Source organism: Amblyomma mixtum, chromosome 2 (assembly GCF_055824585.1).
Source record: "Amblyomma mixtum isolate Tamu chromosome 2, ASM5582458v1, whole genome shotgun sequence".
Classification (NCBI taxonomy): domain Eukaryota; kingdom Metazoa; phylum Arthropoda; class Arachnida; order Ixodida; family Ixodidae; genus Amblyomma; species Amblyomma mixtum.
Genome location: NC_143013.1, coordinates 53,292,808 through 53,315,779, shown reverse-complemented (window position 1 = coordinate 53,315,779; position 22,972 = coordinate 53,292,808). Strand labels below are relative to the sequence as shown.

General features: G+C 47.9%; 1 protein-coding gene across 1 annotated transcript; it reads left to right on the top strand.

Annotated features, from left to right (window-relative positions):
• Positions 1-1,164: 1,164 nt before the first annotated feature.
• Positions 1,165-22,972, top strand: LOC149359374 (3'-5' RNA nuclease TATDN2-like). The gene is made up of 6 exons (XM_089567656.1): positions 1,165-1,191; positions 2,234-2,635; positions 18,895-19,064; positions 20,256-20,385; positions 21,825-22,037; positions 22,835-22,972. The coding sequence occupies exons 1-6, from the start codon at positions 1,165-1,167 to the stop codon at positions 22,970-22,972; spliced, it is 1,080 nt and encodes a 359-aa protein (XP_089423782.1).

Sequence of the window (22,972 nt, the reverse complement as noted above, 5' to 3'; positions counted from 1 at the left end):
GTCTCGTCTACAACTGAACCCCAATCGTCGTCTGAACTCGCAAGGTCTGGTGACAGACAAGCCGGAACTACGGCAGGACGTTCGACGGGCGACGAGTCATCGGAGGACGAGCAGCCATTCTCCGTTTTCGAGAAATACTTCCACGAAACGCAGCCCTGTTCCCAGAAGGATACCATGCCGGATGCTCTTTCGTGGCACGGCCCGAGTACCTACACGACGCACTGTCTCCGGTCAGACGAGGTAGGCGGCCTCGTGTTTTTATTGACTACAATTTTATTTTATTGAACACCGTAACCTGCAACGCGAGTGCTTCGTTTCGTGTCTCAGATGGCCGCTGTGTCTATGGATTAATGCACCTGCAGTTCGGTGTATCCGTTTCCGTGTTCAAGTGATTTGCCATACACGTGTTTTGAAAGATTCTTTCAATTCCTGAGGCCTATAGCCGTTTCTATGTTACACTGTGGCTTGAAAATTTCTGTTTGCATGTCAGTGCCCCCCTGGGGGATCGCTTCTCGGAAGCGATCCTACGTGCGTAAGTTTGTCTGCTGCCTTAGGGTGGGACACGAAGCACGCCAGTGAACAATAAGGTGACGGCCAGAGATCGGGTGGTATCTTCGGGTGAAAAAGAAAAGCACTCCGGCGAGCAATCTGTCTGAGATCAGTTCGGAGAGGTTTGCATCGACATCACAGCAGCCGTCATCTTTGGTTCCAGAAAACGCGGCAAAAGTCGGGCTGTTTCCTTCATCCGCTTTAGCGCCAGTTCCTGCAGTTCAAGTGCAGCTTGCGCTGGCTGCTTCCATAACGAATGCTCGAGTGCAGGCCTGCTCGTCTGCTAGCCTTGAAGTCGCCACCAAATTGCAGCCAGCAGCGCGGCGCCCATCTGTCAACGGCCGCCAACATCTCAAACCGCGTGAAGAATTCTCAAACAGCACGTCGCAGCTAAATGTTTGCTACCTCGCGGCAACTAAGTGAAACGCACGTGTGTTTCTTTACTGAACACGACTGGGGTGTGTGCGCGCCGACTAGCATGTTAAGTGGTTGTTGCAACAACGTGCATCATGCTGCATACACGTGTTTACTTTTTAGTTAACATAACCGGCTTCGAGTGCTTCTGCAACTTTATTAGTCCAAAGGAAAGTCGCCGGTGACGAGTCCGTCGAGAGCATGGCGTTCGAGAGATACAAGGTGCCGGTGAGGGTCGCGTTCCCCACCTCCGTCGGTGCCTTCTCACTTGGCCAATCACGTTCCCTAAGATCCGGGCCCTTGCGGGGCACCGTTCTCATCGACGAGTGGAGTAATTTGAGTACCTCCGCCGTTTATCGCAAAGCGCAAGCCGTCGTCTGCTTCCATGGCGGCTGCAGCTGCACCATTTCAGCACCGAACACTGGGGAGGGGCACAGTTTTCCTGAACTAGACCTGCCCAACGTCCGCACTTTTCTGGAACGAATGGCGTCGTACGGACGGCGCCATCTTGCACCGCTGAAACAAATGGCGAATTGCGGCACCGCGAGAACCAATTGACGTAGTGCAGGCGAATCGAACGCACCTGACTGGAGCAATCCAGCAGAGAGAGGGGGAGTACGTCTTTTGCCCGGCTTTAGAGGGGAGTTGGTTGTTTGTTGTTCTGACTAGGCATGGGGAGGGGTGAATGGGGAAGTTGTAGAAAGGAGTGTTTACGCAAAAGGCGTACTGGCGCTAAAGAACGGAGACAACACACACAAGACAGGACTGACGCCAACTTCCAACTGAGTTTATTCACAGAAAAACCACTTAATAACCACAATGCATGCAAAAAGATAAAGACAAACCAGCTACAAGGGGTGATTTAACAAAGCCACACGTGCCAGACGGACCAAAGTGATGATTATAACGCTGACAAAGACCCACTAAGAAACCTAATCTCTTCATCTAACATCGACACAGATGGCTTGCTTATGCAGATATCGCCCCTCTGCGTGATGTAATAGGCTTCTATTATCTCACGCTCTAATCTGTCTTTTGACCATGCAATGAATTTGGTGAAAGAGTGCGGGGTCGCGCTTACTGAAGTCCCTGGAAATCTAGCTAATAGCAGAATACTGAGTAGACCACACCCCATGACAGGAAGCCAAAGGACCGTTTCCTGCCTAGTCTCTGCTGCACCCAAAGTTGGCGCCTGTGACGTCATGTAAAAACTACCCTTAGTAGCAGATTTCTTTCTGTATATATACATGTATATATTTTTGCCTTGTAGGACAATGAAGCTGACGCCCGTGCTCTGCAAACTGCCTGGAGTCGGCACGATGAGCCGGCAGAAGTCGTCTTCCAGCGCAGACGCGTCTCACGGCAGCCGAGGTCGTCCGTCGAGGCACCCCGTGCTGTACAAAAGGAGGAGGCCGAGCCCTGCACTGCCGCGCCTTCGGAGCCAACGCGGACAGCGTCGCCGCCAGTCCTTCCACAATCGACCAAGCAGTGGCCGTACTCGCTGCCGTCAGGAGTGGGCCTGGTGGACACCCACTGTCACCTGGAGCTCATCTTCCGCAAAGTGGGCCACCGGGGAACCTATGCCGGATTCCGTGAAAAGCATCGGGACACCTTCCCCGATTGCTATGAAGGCTGCGTGGCAAATTTTTGCGATCCGCAGATATTCCAAAAGGTATTTTTTTTTTTTGCAAACACAATCTTATCGCGTTTCTGTTGTCTTCTCATGCGTGGTGGAATTATTTACAGTAAGCTCTAATGACCTCGCGGAGCTAAATCCGTGCCAATATCAATACTTTGTATAAACGTCGCATCTCATTCTTGCATTCACTTACAGATGCATTCACTGCACTTATGGCAGTAATTAAATTACTGTAATCCCATTACAGTAATTTATTTACTGTTTCTGGTAGCTTTCAATGGAACTATGAGAAATTAGCAGCAGAAATAAGTCTTTTTCTTCGACGTTGCGTTTTTTTTTAATGCATAAATATTCCCATGCATAATAAGGGTTACATGGTGATCGCTCCATTTCTTTAAGATGTACTACCTCCACAAACCCATATACCGTAATTCCTCCTGCCTTAGCTGCTCTTATATTTATTCCTACAACAGTTATACCCTCTGCCTTCATTAATTTGGCACTCGCGCTCACTACTTCGCGCAGCGCCGCCTGTGGAAGCCGATCCTGGCCGAGGATGGTGTCTGGGGAGCTTTTGGATGTCGCACATGGCTCGCGAGTACAGCGAAGAGGTGGACGAATACCTCATCAAGGCCCTGGAACATCCAAAAGTCGTCGCCTTGGGTGAAATAGGGTTGGACTACTCCCGCAGGTGAGTGCGCATACCAATTCAATGCGGGAAAGTGGGGGGGGGGGGGAGGGATTTTTGTCTTGTGTCCATTAGTAGACTTAGCCAAAGATCAATACTGTTCCACCCATCGCTCAAAAAACCACCGTATATGGCGGCGTCTGTCTCTAGTGCTTCGTGAATGAAGAGACAACCGCATCCCAAAATTTATTCAAGCTTGGCTGCATGCTTTTATTTTCCTTTCTTAACCGTCAATAACATTTTTCTTATACATTTGACGGGTTTTATTAGCGCCCTATTACCTTAATTGCGACGAGCACGCCGTATATAATGCGACACAATTTTCGGTGTCATGGGCCATTAGTAACGACTCCTGTCCGTGTTGAGACCTCACTAGCGTTAACAACGTCAAGCTGCCTTCTTCGCTACACATTACGAAATTGTCATCTCGCTTTTGCAGGAATAAATGCGACCACGCCGAGCAGAAGCGGGTGCTCCGGCGGCAGCTGCAGCTTGCCCTGAATGGTCGGCTGCCCCTCATAGTCCACTCTCGAGACTCCACGTCCGACACCATCGGCATCCTCAAAGAGGTATAAGCTGTCTGTCTTGCTACACTCGTCTCTTGGCGCAGCCCCATATCCATTACTTTCCAGACGTAGTCTATTCCGGCCACATGTATACCTTTTGTAAGGTGCAGAGTCTTCAGGTGCCCCGTAAGTTTCTCGTTAGTGTGAGTCGCATATTTACACACGCTGCTTTTTATCAACTTTATCCCTCGCACGTCGCTTCCATTCGCGCACTGCGGACGGCTCGGATGCTTTCTTCGTAGCTTCTCCCAAACGGAATTCCCCGGGTACCCTTGCGGTCCGTTTTCTTATGATAATTAATTTTGGTTGGAATCGGGGGCCAAAGAGCACTGTTGCATAAGGTGCTCTTCGTTTACTCGAGGCGGGGTCCACGACCCGCTTTCTAAACATTTCGCCCCAAAGAAGCCGAGCTCCAGGTCAGGAGAAAGCTGGTATTCATTGTAAGTTCCTTCTAATGACACTGAGGATCGACCCTGCTTCCGAGGCGGATGCGGTGTGCGGGCTGTCTCAGCGTACCGGGCGTTTCACTTAACATGCTCTGCCATTATTAAAAGAGGCTTTTTTTTTTTCATGGTACTCTCAGCGGTGTAGCACATCACAATACAGCTAAGACGTGCTATGTAGTAGGCTGGTTTACTATTATTGAGTAGTTAACCTTTTAGCAATTAGTTAGTCTCCTTAATTGTTGAGAGACCGGTAGTGGACACCACAACCATATCAGTTTTTAGAATACAAAAAACGCAGTTTCCCTTGGCGCTGTGGTACAATAAATTTTCTCTATTTCGACTACTTGGGTGTACTGGAGGGGTTTCCTTGCCTGCGAGCTAAGCCCATGTATTTTGGAGCGATGCAGTCAGATTTGTTGGCCCATAGCGCCCAGGGTAAGTGCGTTTTCAAAATTCTAAAAACTGATACGAATATTGCGGATGGTGGACTGTGCGTCTCTCAGTAATGATACTAACATCAGCGGCTTTTGAAGGACTGTAGTAATAGTTTCAAAGTTCTCTAGTCGATATTATTTAACCGTCCTAGTTAGCACGTACTAGCTGTATTCTGACGCGCTATATCGCTGACAGCGCAATGCCCAAAAAAGTACTGTTCTAACTAAAGAAGCCTATTGTAGACCACGGCAGAGCATCTTAGGTGAAAGAGCCGGTATATGTTGATGGTTCACTCATGCTGACGAGGTGGATCTCTTGGCTCCCCTCCTCCGCAGATGGTGCCGTCGGACTACCCGATACACCGCCACTGCTTCACCGCCGACTGGCCGGAGGCGCAGCGCTGGCTGGCGGAGTTTCCCAACCTCTGCCTCGGGCTCACTCCCCTCGTGAGCTTCCCCAATGCCGGTGGGCTGGTCGAGGTCGCCAGGAGGATCCCCCTGGACCGGCTGCTGATAGAGACGGATTCCCCGTATTTCCTCCCGAAATCGGTACGCACAGATTTTTACGATAGGTTCATCGTAGTTACGTGGCTATCTTTAATTTATTTTTATTTTTTGGTGGGCTAGTGTGATTTCTCTCCCCCCCCTCCCCCCCGTCGTGTCGTCGGTGTAATCTGGGGGCTCTGTATGACACCTTTGTTTCTATAAATAGCCACCATTGCAAATAGTGCTGTGCAGAGAGCAACGTAATAAGGCAGTGTTTGTACAGTTCAACCCCTTAATAACGAAAGCCCTCAAGAACGAAATTCTCGCGGCAACGAAAAATTCCGGCGCCCCCGGTGAACTCCCATAGGGTTCAATGCATTTGTCCCCTCTCAACAGCGAAGGGTTTTTAAAAAGCAGTCCCGCATTAACGAAAGTTTGAGGTAGTGATCTGCAACATTTTTTCGGCACATCAGCCAGTCGGGAACATAGAATGGGCAAAAATGCAGCAGCACACTCATCCGACAAGTCGGGCTCGTTCATTTCACCTGCCAACAAGCACCGGCGCAGCCATTTTTGTTTACTTTCGGTTGGTTCGGTAATGATAATGATAGCAAAGCAATTTTTTTTTGCCCGCTGAAAGCGGCTTTTTGCTAGCCCGTCTGTTGGCAACTACGCACGCACGTGACGTTTCACGTGACGACACCGCCGGCCAACCTGGGAAGAGCAAGGAACCCCCTTTTTTTTTCGCTAGTGCGCCGACCACGCTATCTCGCCGATCTCACCGGCCGCCTTGTGCAAGCCGAATTCGCCCTCGACTTGGTTGCGTACAGTGTTTTTTGTAGCTTTTTTTTACTGTCGGAAACATGCCGCCTCCTGTAAAGAAGCGCAAGTTTTTGACGCTGCAGGAAAAGGCTGCAATCATCGCCGAAGCTGGAAAAGGCAGAAAGAAGACGGACATTGCGGAGGAGTTCAGTATCCCGTGCAGCTCACTTTCTACGATTCTGAAATCAAAGAATGGCATCATGGCGGCACTCCAGAATGGCGCGCGCGCTCAGAACAAAACTTTGGCAACGCCGGTCTACGAAGACGTGGACAAAGCCGTATTTCAGTGGTTTCTGAACAAGAGAGCGAACAAGGTGCCTTTGTCTGGAAGCCTTCTGCAGCAAAAGGCGATTGACTTCGCGTGCATTCTGGGGCACGACAACTTTAAGGCGAGCGCCGGATGGCTAAGTCGATTTAAAGCGCGGCACTGCATCGTCGCCTAAGTGTTGTCGGTGACGACGAAGCTATGCATAGCTTATCAAGCTGCGAAGCCAGAGTCGTCAAGCTCCTGCACAGCAATGTCAAGCAGAGCAAAATAAGCGCCTTTTGGTTCTGGAAGGTAATGGGTGTTCTTATTTGTCCATTTTCGCGACAGCGAAATTCTCACGACAACGAAAAGTTTTTCCTTCCCCAGCGGTTTCGTTATTGCGGGGTTCGACTGTATTAGCACCATCCTTTGACGCAAGCCACCTTTTTGCTTTAGTCTCTCTATTGATATTTGGCATGCCCTGGAAAATTTCGGAACACCATGGATTTTGGGCAGGGCTACTTCTTTGCAGAGTTCAACGGGTGCCACTGTGTAATGGTACATTTGCAACGAGTTATTGTTAGCCAATACTGGTAGCTAATCCTTACAGTGCCATGCTCGAAGAAGCTATATGTACAGGGTCCGTCAAAAGTTCCAAGGCCACAGGGTTTGCTTTTGAGCAGCATAGTCGGGCTGTTGAGATACCCTCGAAGCGTAAAACATCTGTAGAGAATAGAAGGATCGTTCTACCATCTGAGAACCCCGATAGCTTTATCGGAATCTTAAGTGCCAGGATATACCGATGAAAAGCGGACCATGTGGCCTGGGAACTTTTGACAGACCCTGTACGTATGGGCCTCGCGTCACTAACATTCCCACTTTCGTGGGTTTTTGTTTTCTTTGTTTTCTTTCAGGAATCGGGCGTCTGAAAGCGTCGCACCCAGGAATGGCGATCCATGTGGCCACGTGGCTCGCATCGTTGCGTAATATCGATGTCGGCGACATACTGACAGCCGTCCGCCAGAACACGCGGCGAATCTACAAAATCTGATCTCGGACAGCGCGCCTTCGCACGTGAAAGAAAAAATATATAACTGTGAAAAACCAAAAGAGATGTCCTTGATTGTTTGTCTCTTTGCAAGTGCTCACATTCTGGGGGCTGGTCAGTGGTGTGACACTGTAGGCTTATACCCCTGCTGTCAGCTTTCTGGGTCAACGAAAATTAGCGGAGAAAGTACAGGGTCTGTTCTGAAAGTAGTAGGACTGGTTTTTTCCTGGGCGAACGGGCGGACGAGAGGTGGTCTGCGCGTGCAGGGTCGTTGAAGGGGGATATTGGGAATGCTGGGGAAAATCGGCAGTCGGCTCTCGGCCGTTGAAGAGAGGAGGTCGCTTGTACTGTGAACCCCTGTCGAAACGTCTCGTCACGCAGAATCGTCGAGCGTCTACTGGATCAGCGATACGCGATCAAATTTTGAGTAAATCTTGGTAAAACAGACAAAGGGACTCACAACATGATTAAAGAGGCTTACAGTGACGCTTCCATGGGTAGATCAGGTGTTTTTTGAGCGGCACGAGCTTTTCCAAGAAGGTAAGAAAAGAGTGGAGGAAGACGACCGCTTCAGACGCCCTTCGACCAGCAAGACCAACGAAAATGTGTAGCGAGGGAAACATTTACTTAGCATTAATCGTAGAATGAGTATCAGAATGATTGCTGATGACTTGAGCATTCCTCAAACCCAAGTTTTTGAGATCGTGACAGAAAACTTATCCATGAGGAAAGCGGGCGCGGAGTTGGTGCCGGGAGTGTTGTCAGAGGAGGAAATGGCCAACCGGTAGGATCTTCTTCATCATGTGAATAAGGACCCCGATTTTTTGCCCAGCAGAAGGCGGCAACGCTGCCTCAGGCCCCTACAGCCTCGACTTGGCCCCGCCAAATTTTTGTCTATTCCCGAGAATAAAGTCGACGCTCGAGGGGAAACATCACAGATCGGTAGAGGTGCTTCAGCCGACCGTGACGAGGGAGCTAAACAGCATTCCGGTCCAGGCGTTCCTGGAGGCGCACGAAAACTGTAAAACCCATTGGCAGCAGCGTGTAGGTGCGGAAGGGTGCTACCTTGAAAAATTGTAATCCTTTGTACTATTCTCTTGAATAAATTTTGTTTAAAAAAATCAGTCCTACTACTTTCAGAACGGACCATGTATTCATAGAAGGCTAAATGAACAATGTCCGCGACTGGAATAATAAAACTTAAACAAAAAAAATTCATGGGGGCACTTTGTTGACCCAAAGTGGGGTGAGGCGGAAGCCTTAAGCGCGGTGTTGCTGCTTGTGTCACTGATGTTTGGCTCTATTAAGCTTCGCCTCTGAGAGTAGAACGCGGCAGTGTCTTGCAACGCGGCCAGGGAGTCCACAGAACGCCATCGCCCGTTCGGCTGTACGCCTTGCTCGTCAGTAAATTGGTTTTTGAGGAAAGGAAGTTATCTGTCTCGCATAACTCGGTGGACACCTGAACCTCACCGGAAGTGAAGGGAGGAGAATGGGAGTGAACTAATACACCGTATTCACTAGACGCGCCTTTGTTTATTCCGAACTCTCGAGCTGGCATGGCGTAGTGGTTAGTGTGCTCGTCTCTCACTCCGGAGACGGTTCGATTCCCCATCTCGACCATTTTCCCACCCGGTTTTATTTATTTATCTGGTCTGACTACAAAGGTTACTTGGGCTAATTGGTTTATTAAGTAAGCTCAGTCCCACTTGGAGCATCACTATACCATCTCTTTAATTGCTTCCATGGCCATTAGCCAAAGTACAATTGGCCCCGTTTGAAATTCGCGCACTGTGACGACACGACCATTTCGACCAGTTTAAAAGCGTGACATTTCTGTCGACAACTCCTGCTTACAACGATGAGGCATTAAAGGCTTCCGCCTTAAAAAGCGCGCGTGTTCCAAGCAAAAACGAATCGAAGACGCATATCGAGTCGGCTCAATGGTGTATATAGTTTTAGTAGTTTATTAGCGCGGTATAAAAGGCAGGTAAAGATGTCCCCGACCGCGGTAGTCTCAATCTAAAATCAGAAGAACCTGAGCTGGAAAATGGAACTTTAATAGTGCTAGTAGCAAGGCATTCTTTGGAAAGGGGCTTAGCGCGAGAGTAACAAGTACTCGAGAGGGATGCAGGAGGTGGGCAATTTGAGGAGTGCAGAAGTACTACCTCACGCAAAATGCAAGGTTGCGTTTTCGGTCAATTACGAGCTTGGGGCAAGCAAGGAAATGCGGGCATACCCATAGTTGTATATCACGGCGCCAAGAAAAAAAATCGCATTCTAAAGAAGTGTTTGACTTAACAGCGTTAGCTATGGGAGCTTGAAGTACTTACATCGGTGTGCTCAGCAAACAAGGATAAAACCAAATACAAAGTTCCGCGGATATTTCCTTTACACTACTCATCTGTCATGCGCTACTCTTGCAATTTACAGCCGTCTTCACTATATCTGTTATATTTCCTCTTAAATCAATTAATAAATTTTACAAACGTGTGCATAACAGCCCGAAGAATCGTTTGACACCATCCGGAACGCACCGCATCGAACGGTTCGGCCGTAACGGCTGTCTGAAGGTCCTCGAAGTGAAGGGTTTGGGTTCGGAAAGGTCGTCGTTGCGAATCCCACACGTAATTCGGGCTTCGTCTCAATTAGTAATTCTATCCTCAGGAACATGCCGCCATTTCACATTACTTCGAACGTTCTTCTAAAAACGGGTGGCCCCCAGATATTATCGAAATGGTGGTCCCGGTAGCAACCGCTGATCCGGATCATGAGAGGGAAATAACTAGAAGAACAAGATTGGGTTGCAGCGCATATGGCAGGTTCTCTCAGATGATGAATGGCAGTTTGCCACAATCCCTCACGAAAAAAGTCTACAACAGCTGTATCTTACCTGTACTCACCTATGGGGCAGATATGTGTAGACTAACAAAGAGGGTTCAGATTAAGTTAAGGGCAAAGCAATGAGCTATGGAAAGAAAAATGATAGGTGTAACTTTAAGAGATGGAAGCGGGCTGAGTGGGGGAAAAAACGCGTGTTAATGACATCCTAGCGAAATCAAGAGGAAGAAAAGGGCTTGCGCAGCGCATGTAATGCGAAGGCAAGATAACCGCTGGTCCTTAAGGGTAACGGAGTGGATTGCAAGAGAAGGGAAGCGTAGCAGGGGACGGCAGAAAGTTAGGTGGGCGGATGAGATTAAGAAGTTTGCGAAGATACAGTGGCGGCAACTAACAAAGGACAGGGTTAATTCGAGAGACATGGGAGAGGCCTTTGCCCTGCAATGGGCGTAGTCAGGCTGCTGATGGTGGTGGTCCCTGGTCACCGCACATCGATGGCCGCTCTACTGGCACATACATAAAGGATCGAAAGTATAGGCCTCATCACTGTTGGTATGTGATAAAGTGCGGTAACGCAATTGCTGTTTTGATCAAATTCACCTTCATTGTAGACAGACGCGTCCTTTCTCAAAAAGCTACAGCACGGCCGGCCAACCGCCAGCCCATCTCTGCCCCCACACTTCCATCAAAATGGATGCCATCTCGTCCAATCCTTCTGCCAACACGTGGTACACCTCTTCCCTTTTTGTTTCTCCCACATCGAAGAATAGAAGAATATCTCCAGGCTTAACATCCTTATCTCACAAATAAGATTCCCCAAGTCCTTGTCAACCTCTTCGTTCCGTCCCCCCCCCCCCCCCCCCCCCCAGTGCTGTGCACAGAACGATTTACTCTCGCTGCGCTATTGCCCTTGTATCGTCATCTCCGTCAGCTACTGTTTCCACCACTTATGCGGCATCACTGTTGAGGGCATACATTTGGTTCCCTGCGCTACCAATACCAGGTAACGCCGCCCAGTGATTTTCCAAACACAGATTGATGCTCGTGTCTCCTAGCACCACGTACATACTCCTTCCTGGAAAAGTCGCTCTTTACGCGCCCCATTATAGCTCCTGCAGACATCCTCATGTTTGAGTCGTGAGTCATAACCACCCTGCAACTGTGTCCCTCTCTCCTAACTTCAGGTTTCTGCTGGCTGTTATCACTGAGTGGGATCTCCTTTCTGGAATAACCTTGTCCCTTTCGTCTCCATCCGCTCCAGACACCCCAGCTGCCACCTGTGAATAGCTGTGCCTGTGCAACCCTGCTTGACCTACTTTCATGTTTTTTTCAAAGCCAGTGCACGCCCCATCCATGTGGCTCGAGCTAGAATGCCTACCACTGTTGCTTCCGATGGACAGCGGTGGCGCCCATTTTTTCTTCCATTTCAACAGGCTGATCAGGAACTTCTCAATTTTTTTTTTTACTTTTCTGCCTCTAGCTCTCTCTTTCTGGGGCATCCAGACGTGACGCTGTAATGTCACGTTTTCTAGGTCAATCTTGTCCAGACTTACAGATAAAATCCGTGTCTTCAGCCTCTTGTGCCGATTCAAACCGCGTTTCCTCTAGGTTCCATGCCTCTCACAGTCCCTGCGTCTAACCTTCTTTTGCTTGGCCATCCTGCCGCAAAAACTGATCAGAATGTACACAGATCGAAGCCATGTGCAAACATGCGTTCACATAATTCTCTTTACCCAAAAATCTCACCACCCAGATACGAAATAACCAAATTTCGTTCGCGAAATTCGTTTTCTACTTTCTTGGATTGAAAGAAACATGACCCTAATATGCCTTAAAAATACTGGCTGCCAGTTCCAATAGCCTAGCCGCTAAAAAAAACTAGCTTTTAAAATAGTAAAGGAAAATTTTATCTATCGGACGATGCCCACCGTACCCGCTGTCGTTAGTGCGCCTGGTCCCCGTCGCCACGTGCAATCTTAGGAACGCGGAATCTTGCGTCCGCACCGCAAGGCTGCAAATACTGCTCCTGCGCGTAGATACAACTAGCTGTCAACTCCGAGGAGCTCTGCAGAGAAATCTTGTGGGAAGCAATATGTCATACTTTCACCCAGCTCTGCCGTGCGCCATTTCTTAAACAACATCTTTGATGCAAGCTACGTGACGCATCCCGTATACTTACATGTCTTAATGAAGATTGAAACATGTTACGACCTTCTAATCACCAGTTTTGTGATGTATTAGTCACGTTTCAAATACAGCGCTTGATGTGTGACGCAGCCAACTTTCCGACCACTCCCGATTATCGCTCACAATTACGACGCCGGGTTTTCTGCAGAGTGCAAGTCGTACGATGTCGTTTAATTAAGCGCAAATGCACGACCCGCAGCATGCCTTCTCTTCGTTTGTGACTTTCTACACCGGTCCGTTCACTCTGCGTAGTAAATTCCAATTCTGTGTAGCGCTCTTTATTTCTACCGTGAGAATCTCTGCCCTATGGTACACCCCCCGTTTTCTTCCTATCTTCACGTCATCTACAGGTGGTTATGCCCAGATCCCTGATGTGTGTTTCGCTCAGAGTGTACACACTAAATTCATTGCCCTTAACTGCTGTTGTGTTTCTAACCATTACGCTTTCTGTTTACCCCATTCTATCTTTGAAGCTTATTCATAGCTTTCATTAACTTATTGAACATATTCATGTTCAATAACTGATACTGGAGTTAAATTTATATAGTTTTGTTCCTGTGCCTAGATGTCAATATTGTTTAGCCCAGCCTTCATTAAATGCTTTCTTCTTCGCCTCCACCAACGCCTAAAGCCCCCCCCCCCCCCCCCCCCCAAAAAAAAAAAAAAAAAAAATTCCGCCAACACTCCCTTAGTGTTCGACTTAAGAGCGTTAGCTATGGGAGCTTCAAGTATTTACATCAATGTTCTCAACAAACGTGGGAAAGACCAAATCCAAATATCCGCGGATATTTTTTTTACACTACTCATTCACTTTGCTCTATACTGTTGCGATTTATGGCCACCTTCGCTATATCTCGTATATTTTTTCATTTATATCGCTTGATAATTTTAAAACGTGTATATCACAACACGATGAATCGTTTGACACCATCAACACCCTGCGCCAAGTGGTTCGGCCATAATGGCCGTCTCAAGGTCCCCAAGGGGCACGGTTTCGGTGACGAACGGTCGTCGTAGCGAATCTCACTCAAATTTTGGGCTTTGTCTCGATTAGTAATTTTATCCTCAGGAACATGCTATCATTTGGCACCACTTCGAACATTCTGTGTCAAGCGGGTGGCCACCAAATATTATGCAATGGTGCACCCAGGGCGTCGCACTTCGATGGCCTCTATACTGGCACATATATGAAGGATCGAGAGTACAGGTGCACACACTGTTGCTATGTGATAAAGTGTGGTCACGTGGTCGCTGTTTCGGTCGATTTCACCTTCATTGCTAGCAGACGCGTCCTCTCTCAAAAAGCTAACACTGCACGACCGGCCAAGCTACGGCAGCCCAACCCTCTCCCCGCACCTCTACAAAATGGATGCCATCTCGTCCACTCCCTCTGCCAACGCCTGGTACACGCTCTGTCCTTTTTCTTTCTGCCACATCGAAGCCTATCTTTAACATCCTTATGTCACGATTAACACTCACCACGCACTTGGCAACCTCTTCCTTCCGTCCTAGCGCCTTCGGTGCTGTGCACAAAACGATTTGCTCTGGCTGCGCTATTGACCTTTTGTCGTCAACTGCCTTAGCTGCACTTTATTTCACTTATGCGGCGTCACTGTTGGGGTCATACAATTTAGTCCCTCCGCTACCATTACCGGGTAACGCCCAGCGATTTTCCCAAGACAGATTGTTGCTCGTATCTCCTAGAACCAGCTACATTCTCCTTCCTGGAAAAGTCGCTACTGATTCTCGCGTATCTTGTTTGTTTGTTTATTGATACTGTTAACCCTATTGAAGGGTCATTACAGGAGTGGTAGGAAAAAAAAGACAGCAAAAATACCAACAAATCTGTCATCAAGCGCATTGTACACGTAACAAGTCATTAAAGAGGAGGTATCTCTCTTTAGTAATGTAAATGCTTTTAGCGCAAGTCGTTTTGCGCTAAAAGCTTTTACATTACCAAGATGAACCAACTCGCCCAACAGAACGTGTTACTACCTCTCTTTACGCGCCCCATTATAGCTCCGGCAGACCTCCTCATTTTGAGTCGTGAATCATAAGCATCTCGGAACTCTGTCCCTCCCTCCTATCTCCAGGTTTCTGCTGGCTGTTATCACTTACTGGGATCTCCTTTCTGGGAATAACCTTGTTTCTTTCATCTAAATCCTCTCCAGACTTACCAGCTGCCACCTGTGAACAGCTTTGCCTGTCCCACCCTGCTTGACCTACTTTCATGCTCTTTCCAAAGCCAGTGCACACCCCATTTTTGCTGGAATGTCTACTGCTTCAGAACAACGGCGGTGTCGGCCATTTTTTCTTCCATTTGAACAGGCCGTTCAGGAAATTCTCAATTTTTTTTTTACTTTTCTACCTCTAGCTATCTCTCTCGGGCACCCAGACATGACGCTATAGTGTCACGTTTTCTAGGACAGCCCTGTCTAGACGTGCACAAAAAAACCCTTTTCTTCCGCCTGCTGTACCGATTCAAACCGCGTTTCCTCTAGGTTCTCAAATCCCGCACAGTCCCTGCGTCTAACCTTCTTTTGCTTGGCCATCCTGCTGCAAAAATCGATCAGAACGTGCACAGGCTCAAACCATGGGCAAACATCTGTTCAGATAATTCTGTTTACTGAAAATCCTGACCACCCAGTAAGAGAAAAACCAATTTTCCTTAACGAAATTCATTTTCTGTTCTTTTAGATCGAAAGAAACATGACACTAATATCCCTTAAAAATATTGGTTGCCGGTTGGAATAACCTAGCCGCTAAAAAGAGGAAATTTTGCTCCCTAGTCTGCATCTATCCCCGATAGCTTACACCTAAGTACATCTAGCTATTAACATATTAAAGGACAAAATTATCTATTGAACTATGCCGCGTCGTGTCCGCTGTCGTTCACGGTCGCCACGTGCAGTCATACGAACACGCAATATTGCGACCGTACCGCGAGGTTGCCAATAACACTCATGCGCGTATATAAGACTAGTTGTCAACTCCGATGACCTTTGCAGAACAATCTTGTTGGAATCAATATGTCACTGCTGTCACTCATCTCCGGTGCGCCATTTTTTAAAACATCCTTGGTTCAAGCTACGTGCCACACCCTGTATACTTGCATGTCTTAATAAAGCTTGAAACAGTTAGCGAACTTCTGATCACCAAATTTGTGACGTTTTAATCATGTTTCAAATCCACCGCTCTATGTGTTGACGAAGCGAACTTTGCGACCACTCCCGATTATCGCTCACAACAATGCCAACGCCGGGTTTATTGCGAAACGGCAGTCGTATAGATGTGCGTAATATCGCGCACACGAAACGTCCCACAGCATGCCTTCTCTTCGTTTTTCACTTTCAATGCCGGTCCGTTCACTCTACATAGTAAATTCCAGTTCTGTGTACCGTTTTTTATTTCTACCGAGCTATGTCTGAAAATTTCCGCCCTCTCTCAACGATTACTCTACTTTTCCTATTCCATGTCACCTAGGGGTCGTTAAGACCAGAAATTCCGAAAAGAACTCTGGCCATGTCATCTTTTTGCGCAATTTTCTTTAATACGGGAGCAATCTTGTGGGAGCGTCATGAACCCCTACCTTATTTTGAATTACAAGACCATCTTAAAAGTGAGCAGCAAAAATGGTTACGCAAGATGGTGCGACATGCTCCGGTTGTTATGGCTCCGAGGGGAAGACGTTTTTCCTTTCTTTCGTCCAAGTCTTTACCATGCTGCGCTATTCCAACTATTCCAAGTATGAATTATTAACTAGCCCAGCACCATGTTTTATTGAACTTCCAGAGCATGTCTTGAAATTCTTCGCTAACGACTCCTAACTTGCCATGTTAATTTTAGTGGGTCGGCATACACACCTTTTTAGGCCGCCGCGGTGACTCAGTGGCTATGGTGCTCGGCTGCTGACCCAAAAGACGCGGGTTCGATCCCGGCCGCGGCGGCTAGAATTTCTTTGGAGGAGAAATTCTTGAGGCCCGTGTACTGTGCGATGTCAGTGCACGTCAAAGAACCCCAGGTGGTCGAAATTTCCGGAGCCCTCCACTACGGCGTCTCTCATAGCCTTAGTCGCTTTGGGACGTTAAAACCCCATAAACCATACACACCTTTTTCTTGACAGCAAAATGTAAAAAAAAAAACATGAAAGACAGCCCTTCGAACCAGTTAAACAAGGCGTTATCGTTTCTTGGATCCATCTGTTTCAGTCGGCGCTGCAAAACCCAGAAACATATGCGTCAGCAGATAGTGAAGTGCAAAGACCTCAGCCTGGAACATTGGTGAAATATGGCAGAAAATTCTGACTTGGCACTTATCATGAACTGCCGCGGTGGATCAGTGCTTAAGGCGCTCGTCTACCGAGCCGGAGTACCCTGGTCCCAACCTGACCGCGGCAGCCGCGTTTCAATAAAGGCGGAACGCAAAAGGCGGCGGTGTGCTGTACGGCGTCAGGTCACGTTAAAGATCCCCAGGTGGTGGAAATTATTCCGGAGACCTCTACTACGGCATCACTTTCTTCCTTTATCTCCACCTTCCTCCCTTCCCTTACGGCCCGGTTAAGGTGTCCGTCGAGATAAGTGAGACAGTGCGCCATTTCCTTTTTTTCAGAAACCAATTTGCTTTTGCTTTACTTCAGTTATCATGGTGACATGCTCAGGACTGGTTATAGCCAGCCACATTATTTCTTCATGCATGGTAAGCTTCCGGTGAATGTAATAAGCAGTGGTTTAAAAGGAAACGCTAGGGAAAGCCACTTGCACTCATGCAAGAAACTTCCTCCTCCTTGTATTGTGCCGCAGGCGAAAACATGGCGCATTCTTTTCCAGGTCAGTCTGTGCGACTGGGTAAAGGGAGGGGGGCGGGGGGTTCAATAAAATGTACCCTTGAATACGGCTCTGCAGGGCATGCTAACGTGTGCAGGACACTGGCGAAAGAGAAGCCTGTTGTCCTGGGCCTTCGAGAGATAACAGCAGGTGTGAGTTGTTCCTGTACATTCCAGAAATTCGTTGATGGCAGTCAGCCATGATTCATTCAGCGCTGTGTTTGTTCCTTCCTTAGTCCTCTCTTTCGTGCGCTGTTCCTTCAGTTTTAACAATGTACCGACTAGCCCAACCAAATACCTTAGTGCATGATTCATATAGGTGCGGCCGTGGTCGAAATACTAGGAAAAAGCTAAGCTAGGTGACCTCATTCACGGACAAAGAGATGCAGTGATAAAGGTGAAAGGGGTCATCTCCACAGAGGAACTTGTTCCTCCTTTCCACCAGCAGATCGCTCAGCCTCCTCTCCCGTCACATGGTCCCCTTGGTACTTCACTTCCACGCACGGCGGCAGTCGGACTTTCTTCGAGAAGGCGGACAGGTCGCTCCCCTCTTCGGTGCTCTCGACCAAGCAGTGTAAAAGCGGAGATATACGCGCTGATCGTCACGAACGCAGCTTTTCTTTGGACTGTTGGAAGCATCGCACGGGTGAGTAAAGTGTTTTTTTTTTTTTTTTCAGCAACCAAGTGCTATATCACCTAAATACCAGGAGCCGTTGCTGCACTAAAGTACCCAGCGGAGGCCCTGCTTTCACCGCATACATCACGCGTTAAGCTACGCCCCGTTTTACGCTGTTGTCCATAATGTGTTCACTCGACTACTTAGGTATTCCGTCGCCGAGACTGCTATATCAACTTGAGCACGAAGAGCTTTGTCATTATGTTATATCCGACCGTCGGCTGATTCTTGATTATAGAGTTCTAAAAAATTCTATAAAGTCTCTATAAAGAAGCATTTGATGCATGTATTCTCTTCAAAAACTGCGCAGGTTGACTATCATGGCGCTACAGCAGCCACTCGCTGATTCCTGCTGCAACGACGGCTTTGTCGTCTGGGACAACCATTCGACAACAGCCACGAATGTCATCCCCAAACCAAACAAGCAGTGGCCTTACCGGTTGCCATCACGAGTGGGCCTTGTGGACACCCACTGTCACCTCGACTTCCTTTTCAACAGAGTGGGTCACCGCGGCTCGTACGCCCAGTTCCGCGTAAAACAACGCGACACCTACCCGGACTGCTACGAAGCCTGCGTGGCTAACTTCTGCGACCCATCGACATTTCGCAAGGTACTATTTCAGACGAAATCTCGATGCTAGTTCTTGGCTTCCACAAGGAGCGTCCCACCGCCGTTATTTGTCAGGCTCGAAGTTCTGGTTGCTTTGCGCGTTTCTCTCATGCGATTACCAATTAAGTTGAGCTCTTATGTTTCCTAGGCGTGAAAGCAGCGGTGCATAGTCCTTGCTTTGTTCCTAGCTCCGTGAAGGATGGGAAGGCACTCAGTGGTTTGCTGTCTTGTAGGCGCGTTTTTTAAAACAAGCGCTGTGGTTCGGAAGTGCGATGTTATGTCGCTAAGTACTCATTCTCCAATGCCAGCTTTCGCTAAGCATATGGTCCATCATTGATACGTTACTCGCATTCGCTGGGACTGGCATAAACCAGCTTACACCCGGTTTCTCCTTGCCATGTGCTCATTCTGTGGTATCCCTGCAGCGCCACGTGTGGCAGAAGATCCTGACGGAGCAAGGCGTCTGGGGTGCGTTCGGGTGCCATCCCCACAGGGCCCGCGATTATACGGAGGAGGTCGAAGACGATCTCATCGTGGCTCTGGAACATCCAAAAGTGGTCGCCCTTGGAGAAATAGGCCTCGATTATTCTAACAGGTGAGTGCGAGAGCTTGCGAATTGCTTCTTCTACCGCACTCACAGCGATCAATGCACGGATAGAGCAACACCTCAGAGCGATCACGTCAGCCTAGGCTGCCACGTTTAAGATAAAGTTTATATGTGCTGTGCTGCGCGTTTTTGATCTGTGGCCGGAAACGATCAAGTTGAGTGCACATTCTCAAATGTAAACATCGACAGTGGAGTGTCACTCGCGGAAGAGACCTTTCCGGTTAGAGTGCATTAAGGGAACGCCCATTGAGGGCCAAGTACGCAACGTCGACATCAGCGACCTTGAAGGCACATCATGTATGGTGTATAACAAGTACACAGGGCAAAGCGCTTGTCTAGAACAAGTCTAGAAGTGATAACATTTCGTTGAAAAAATGGTCTGGATGTAAGCATGTGCAGTTAAACTTATAGGATTTAATCGTCATATTTGGCCTTCCTGGTCTCGGTTGCTTTGGGGTCAGCTGAACACACAGTTCGGTCGTTCTAGGCATGTGTTTTGCCCTCTGTACTCACAAGTTCATTTTACTTGTTATCAGACTTTTTAAATAAAAAAACGTCTATTTGTTATGGCTACAAGCGAAGCAACACAACAAAGGAACGCGATCAGATGCAACTCCGCTGCACGCCTTCATCTTATTCTGAATATTCTTAGCTTCTGTTTTATTTCTCTTTTTTTTTTTCATTGTTAGAAACTCTTTAAGCTCGCTTTATTTGGGCTATCACGCCAAAGAGTCCATTTTTAAGTTTTCTTTTTCGTCAACCTATTCACAAATCTCGCTCATTTCAAGTCAGAATTTTTTTTTTTTTTTACCACGAGTGCACTTTGCCTTCCCGTTTAGCACCGCGAAGTCTAAATTCTAATTAGAGGCGTCGAAGCGCACTCCCCGCAAGGGCCCTTAACTTGTGCGCTTGACAGAGGTATTAGTAGCCACCATGCACGGATGAAAACACTTTGAGTCTCTTCTGATCACGAGGCTGTGAATGCTACAATCACCTGACTCAATTTCCTGGTCAAAATTCACGTGTGCTATAGTGTTTCCGCGCTCCGTCAGGAAGCTTTTCTTTCGCCCTACTGCGGTGGCTATTGCCATCTAGCGCGCCGCAGAGGGACCCCTGTGCGCATGCTAGTTTCCATGCGTGTGTCGTTTTCTGCTTGTAACACTCATCTCGCTCGTACAGGAACAACTGTGAACGTGACCAGCAGAAGTGCGTGTTCAAGAGGCAGGTACGTCTTGCCCTGAATGGGCGCCTTCCGCTGATCATCCACTCTCGCGACTCTGCGGCTGACACGCTGGACATCCTCAGAAAGGTACACTATATTCCTGGCTACACTAAATCCTGAATGCAACCTAAAGTTCATCATTCTTTCAATGCAATATAATGATGCCGGATATACAGGATGTTTGCAGTACAATTTTTAGGCATACAGATGGCTTCGACGACATAGTAACATTAGTTTTCTTGACATCGAAAAATAGGAGAATCATTTTGGCTATAGCACTATCTGTTTTTATTAATTGCTTTTTTCACTATTCTATTTTCCCGCCTGTTTCCGATCCGAAATTTTAATCTAGCCTTTTATAGACTCTGGTAACATCCACACCGGTTCTTTAGATTTCTGAAAGCGCGTTTGGCCTCGGTGCCATGGCTCAGAAATTTTGGCCATTACGGCCAAATTCAGGAATAGTGTATCTGCGCCCAAAGCCACGCTCATCAATAAAGGTCACGTGGCACACAAATGCGCCGCGATGTGACGTCACTTACAGGCGTCGCTGTACGTGCACAGCAGGCGCGGAATTTCCGAATTTTGGTGAGATGTGGCCGAGACTAATTGAGCCACAGCGCCGAGGCTAATCCTGTTTTCCAAATTTAAAACCTCATCAAGTGCAGCTGTCTTGGACAAAAATTTTGAATATTAGGATATTGTCAGATACTCTTATGAAAGTATTGATGTCATTGGTTCATTCGTCTGATATGTAGCGAAATCTTTTTTAATTGTTTACTACGATCGTATCGAACAAGTAAGTCTGCAACAGAAAACCAGTGGGGAACCCTTTTCACGATCGCAGATCTCTTAACATAAAAAAAATACGTCTGCCATATGGTGATCTGCGTATATATTGATTGTCACAGTGACAGTTACACTGTATGAAAAGTTGCATTCATAATCGCTTCCCGCTGAATAATGCTTTCGTCCTGCATTGCTGGGTATCATGGTTGTTACTAAGGGGCATTCGAATATCCCTTATAGCATTATACAACATGGTGGAGCAGGAGGTTCCACATGTCTGAAACTTGGCTACCATAAATGGTTACAATACTAGCTTTTATGATTCACCTATTATCTCATGCTAACAAGCGTTGGTATTACAATCCGGCAGAAATCATCTCGCTCGAACCCCTATGCAGGGCTACCCATTTATAATCAGTATCGGTCGCATAGTGCCGTGCCGACTTCTCAGCACTTCTACAGATCACAGAACATTCATTCACTGTATCTGCACTTTGCGGGGATACAGTGGCCGCAACTGGCAAAGGACAGGGTTGGTTGGAGAGACATGAGAGAGGCCTTTGCCCTGCAGTGGGCGTAGTCAGGCTGATGATGATGACGATGATCTGCACTTCAGTCGCAACTTCTCCCAGCAGAAAGCCCCGGTTACTATCATTGCGCGCGTGGCTAGAACAGTCCGGTCGCTTTGTGACTTTTCTTTTCTAATGGCGTGTATCATCTGCCGTCCCCTTCCGCAGATGGTCCCTACGGACTACCCGATCCATCGCCACTGTTTCACAGGTGGCTGGCGGGAAGCCCAGCAGTGGCTTGGAGAGTTTCCCAACCTCTGCTTGGGGCTCACCACCCTCGTGGGATTCCCAAACGCCGGAGGTGTCGTCGAGGTAGCCAGTAAGATCCCCCTGGATCGGCTGTTGATTGAGACGGATGCGCCATATTTCCTTCCAAAATCGGTGAGTACTTTTTGAGGTGATAAACTGGGAACTTCCCTACCTGTACGCCGTTTAATTTCATGTTGTTCGGCATTGTTTGTCATTTTTCCGCTCAGGCAGATGGTTCGTGCGACTAAGGATTTCGCTATAAGCAGCCACCAGTATTGAACAGTGGGCACAAAACTTACGAAAGATCAGCTGTTTTCCCCAACTTCTGCTCCAGAGTTTGTTCACGGTATAGATTGTATCGTACAGTGGCATAGCATCGTCTTTATTAACATGCCATGCTTTTCTTTTTTCTCCGGTGACAATGAGTTCTCAGTGGTTTCAGGGCGCGAAACTACCTTCTAGAGCAGCAGTGGGTCTCCCACAGTGACTGCATCTACCAAGCACTAGATGGGTCCTCAAAAATGTAACAGGACACCTGCTGCAGTAGCTTCATTTCCGGGAAACACACAGTGCAGTAATACATGCATTCGCGTGTCTGCTAGCAGATTCGCCTGCATTCGCTTTTTATGGCACAGGTTATGTCGTAAAGTAGCATAGCGCCATCTTTAGTCCCATGCAAAACGTTTTGCTGCGGTCAAAAGTGATTCTCAATGCGCGCCCGACTAACTGCTAGTACAGCCGTGGGTCTTCCTTGCGACTAAATGTTCGAGCCACTAGATGGGTCCCTCAGAATATAAGAGGACGTGTGTAGCAGATTCATTGTTACGAAATACCTGTAACGCATAATAATACATGTATGGCCTTGTTTTCTCGCCAGATACACCCATTTTCCGTTCAATCACCTCTTCCCTTTCAATGTGTTCTTTCAGGAGTCGGGAAACCTCAAAGCCTCCCACCCTGGAATGGCTATACACGTGGCCACCCGGCTTGCCTCACTCCGAGGTATCGAAGTGGAGGACGTTCTTTCGGCAGTCCGCAAGAACACGCACCGCATATACAACATCTGA

Bases quoted from the DNA above. Each gene is read 5' to 3' on its own strand.
- LOC149359374 (XM_089567656.1), top strand. From the start codon at position 1,165: ATGGCGTTCGAGAGATACAAGGTGCCG. The intron at 1,192-2,233 runs GTGAGGGTCGCG...TTTGCCTTGTAG, and splicing joins TCGAGAGATACAAGGTGCCG to GACAATGAAGCTGACGCCCG. The intron at 19,065-20,255 runs GTGAGTGCGAGA...TCGCTCGTACAG, and splicing joins GGCCTCGATTATTCTAACAG to GAACAACTGTGAACGTGACC.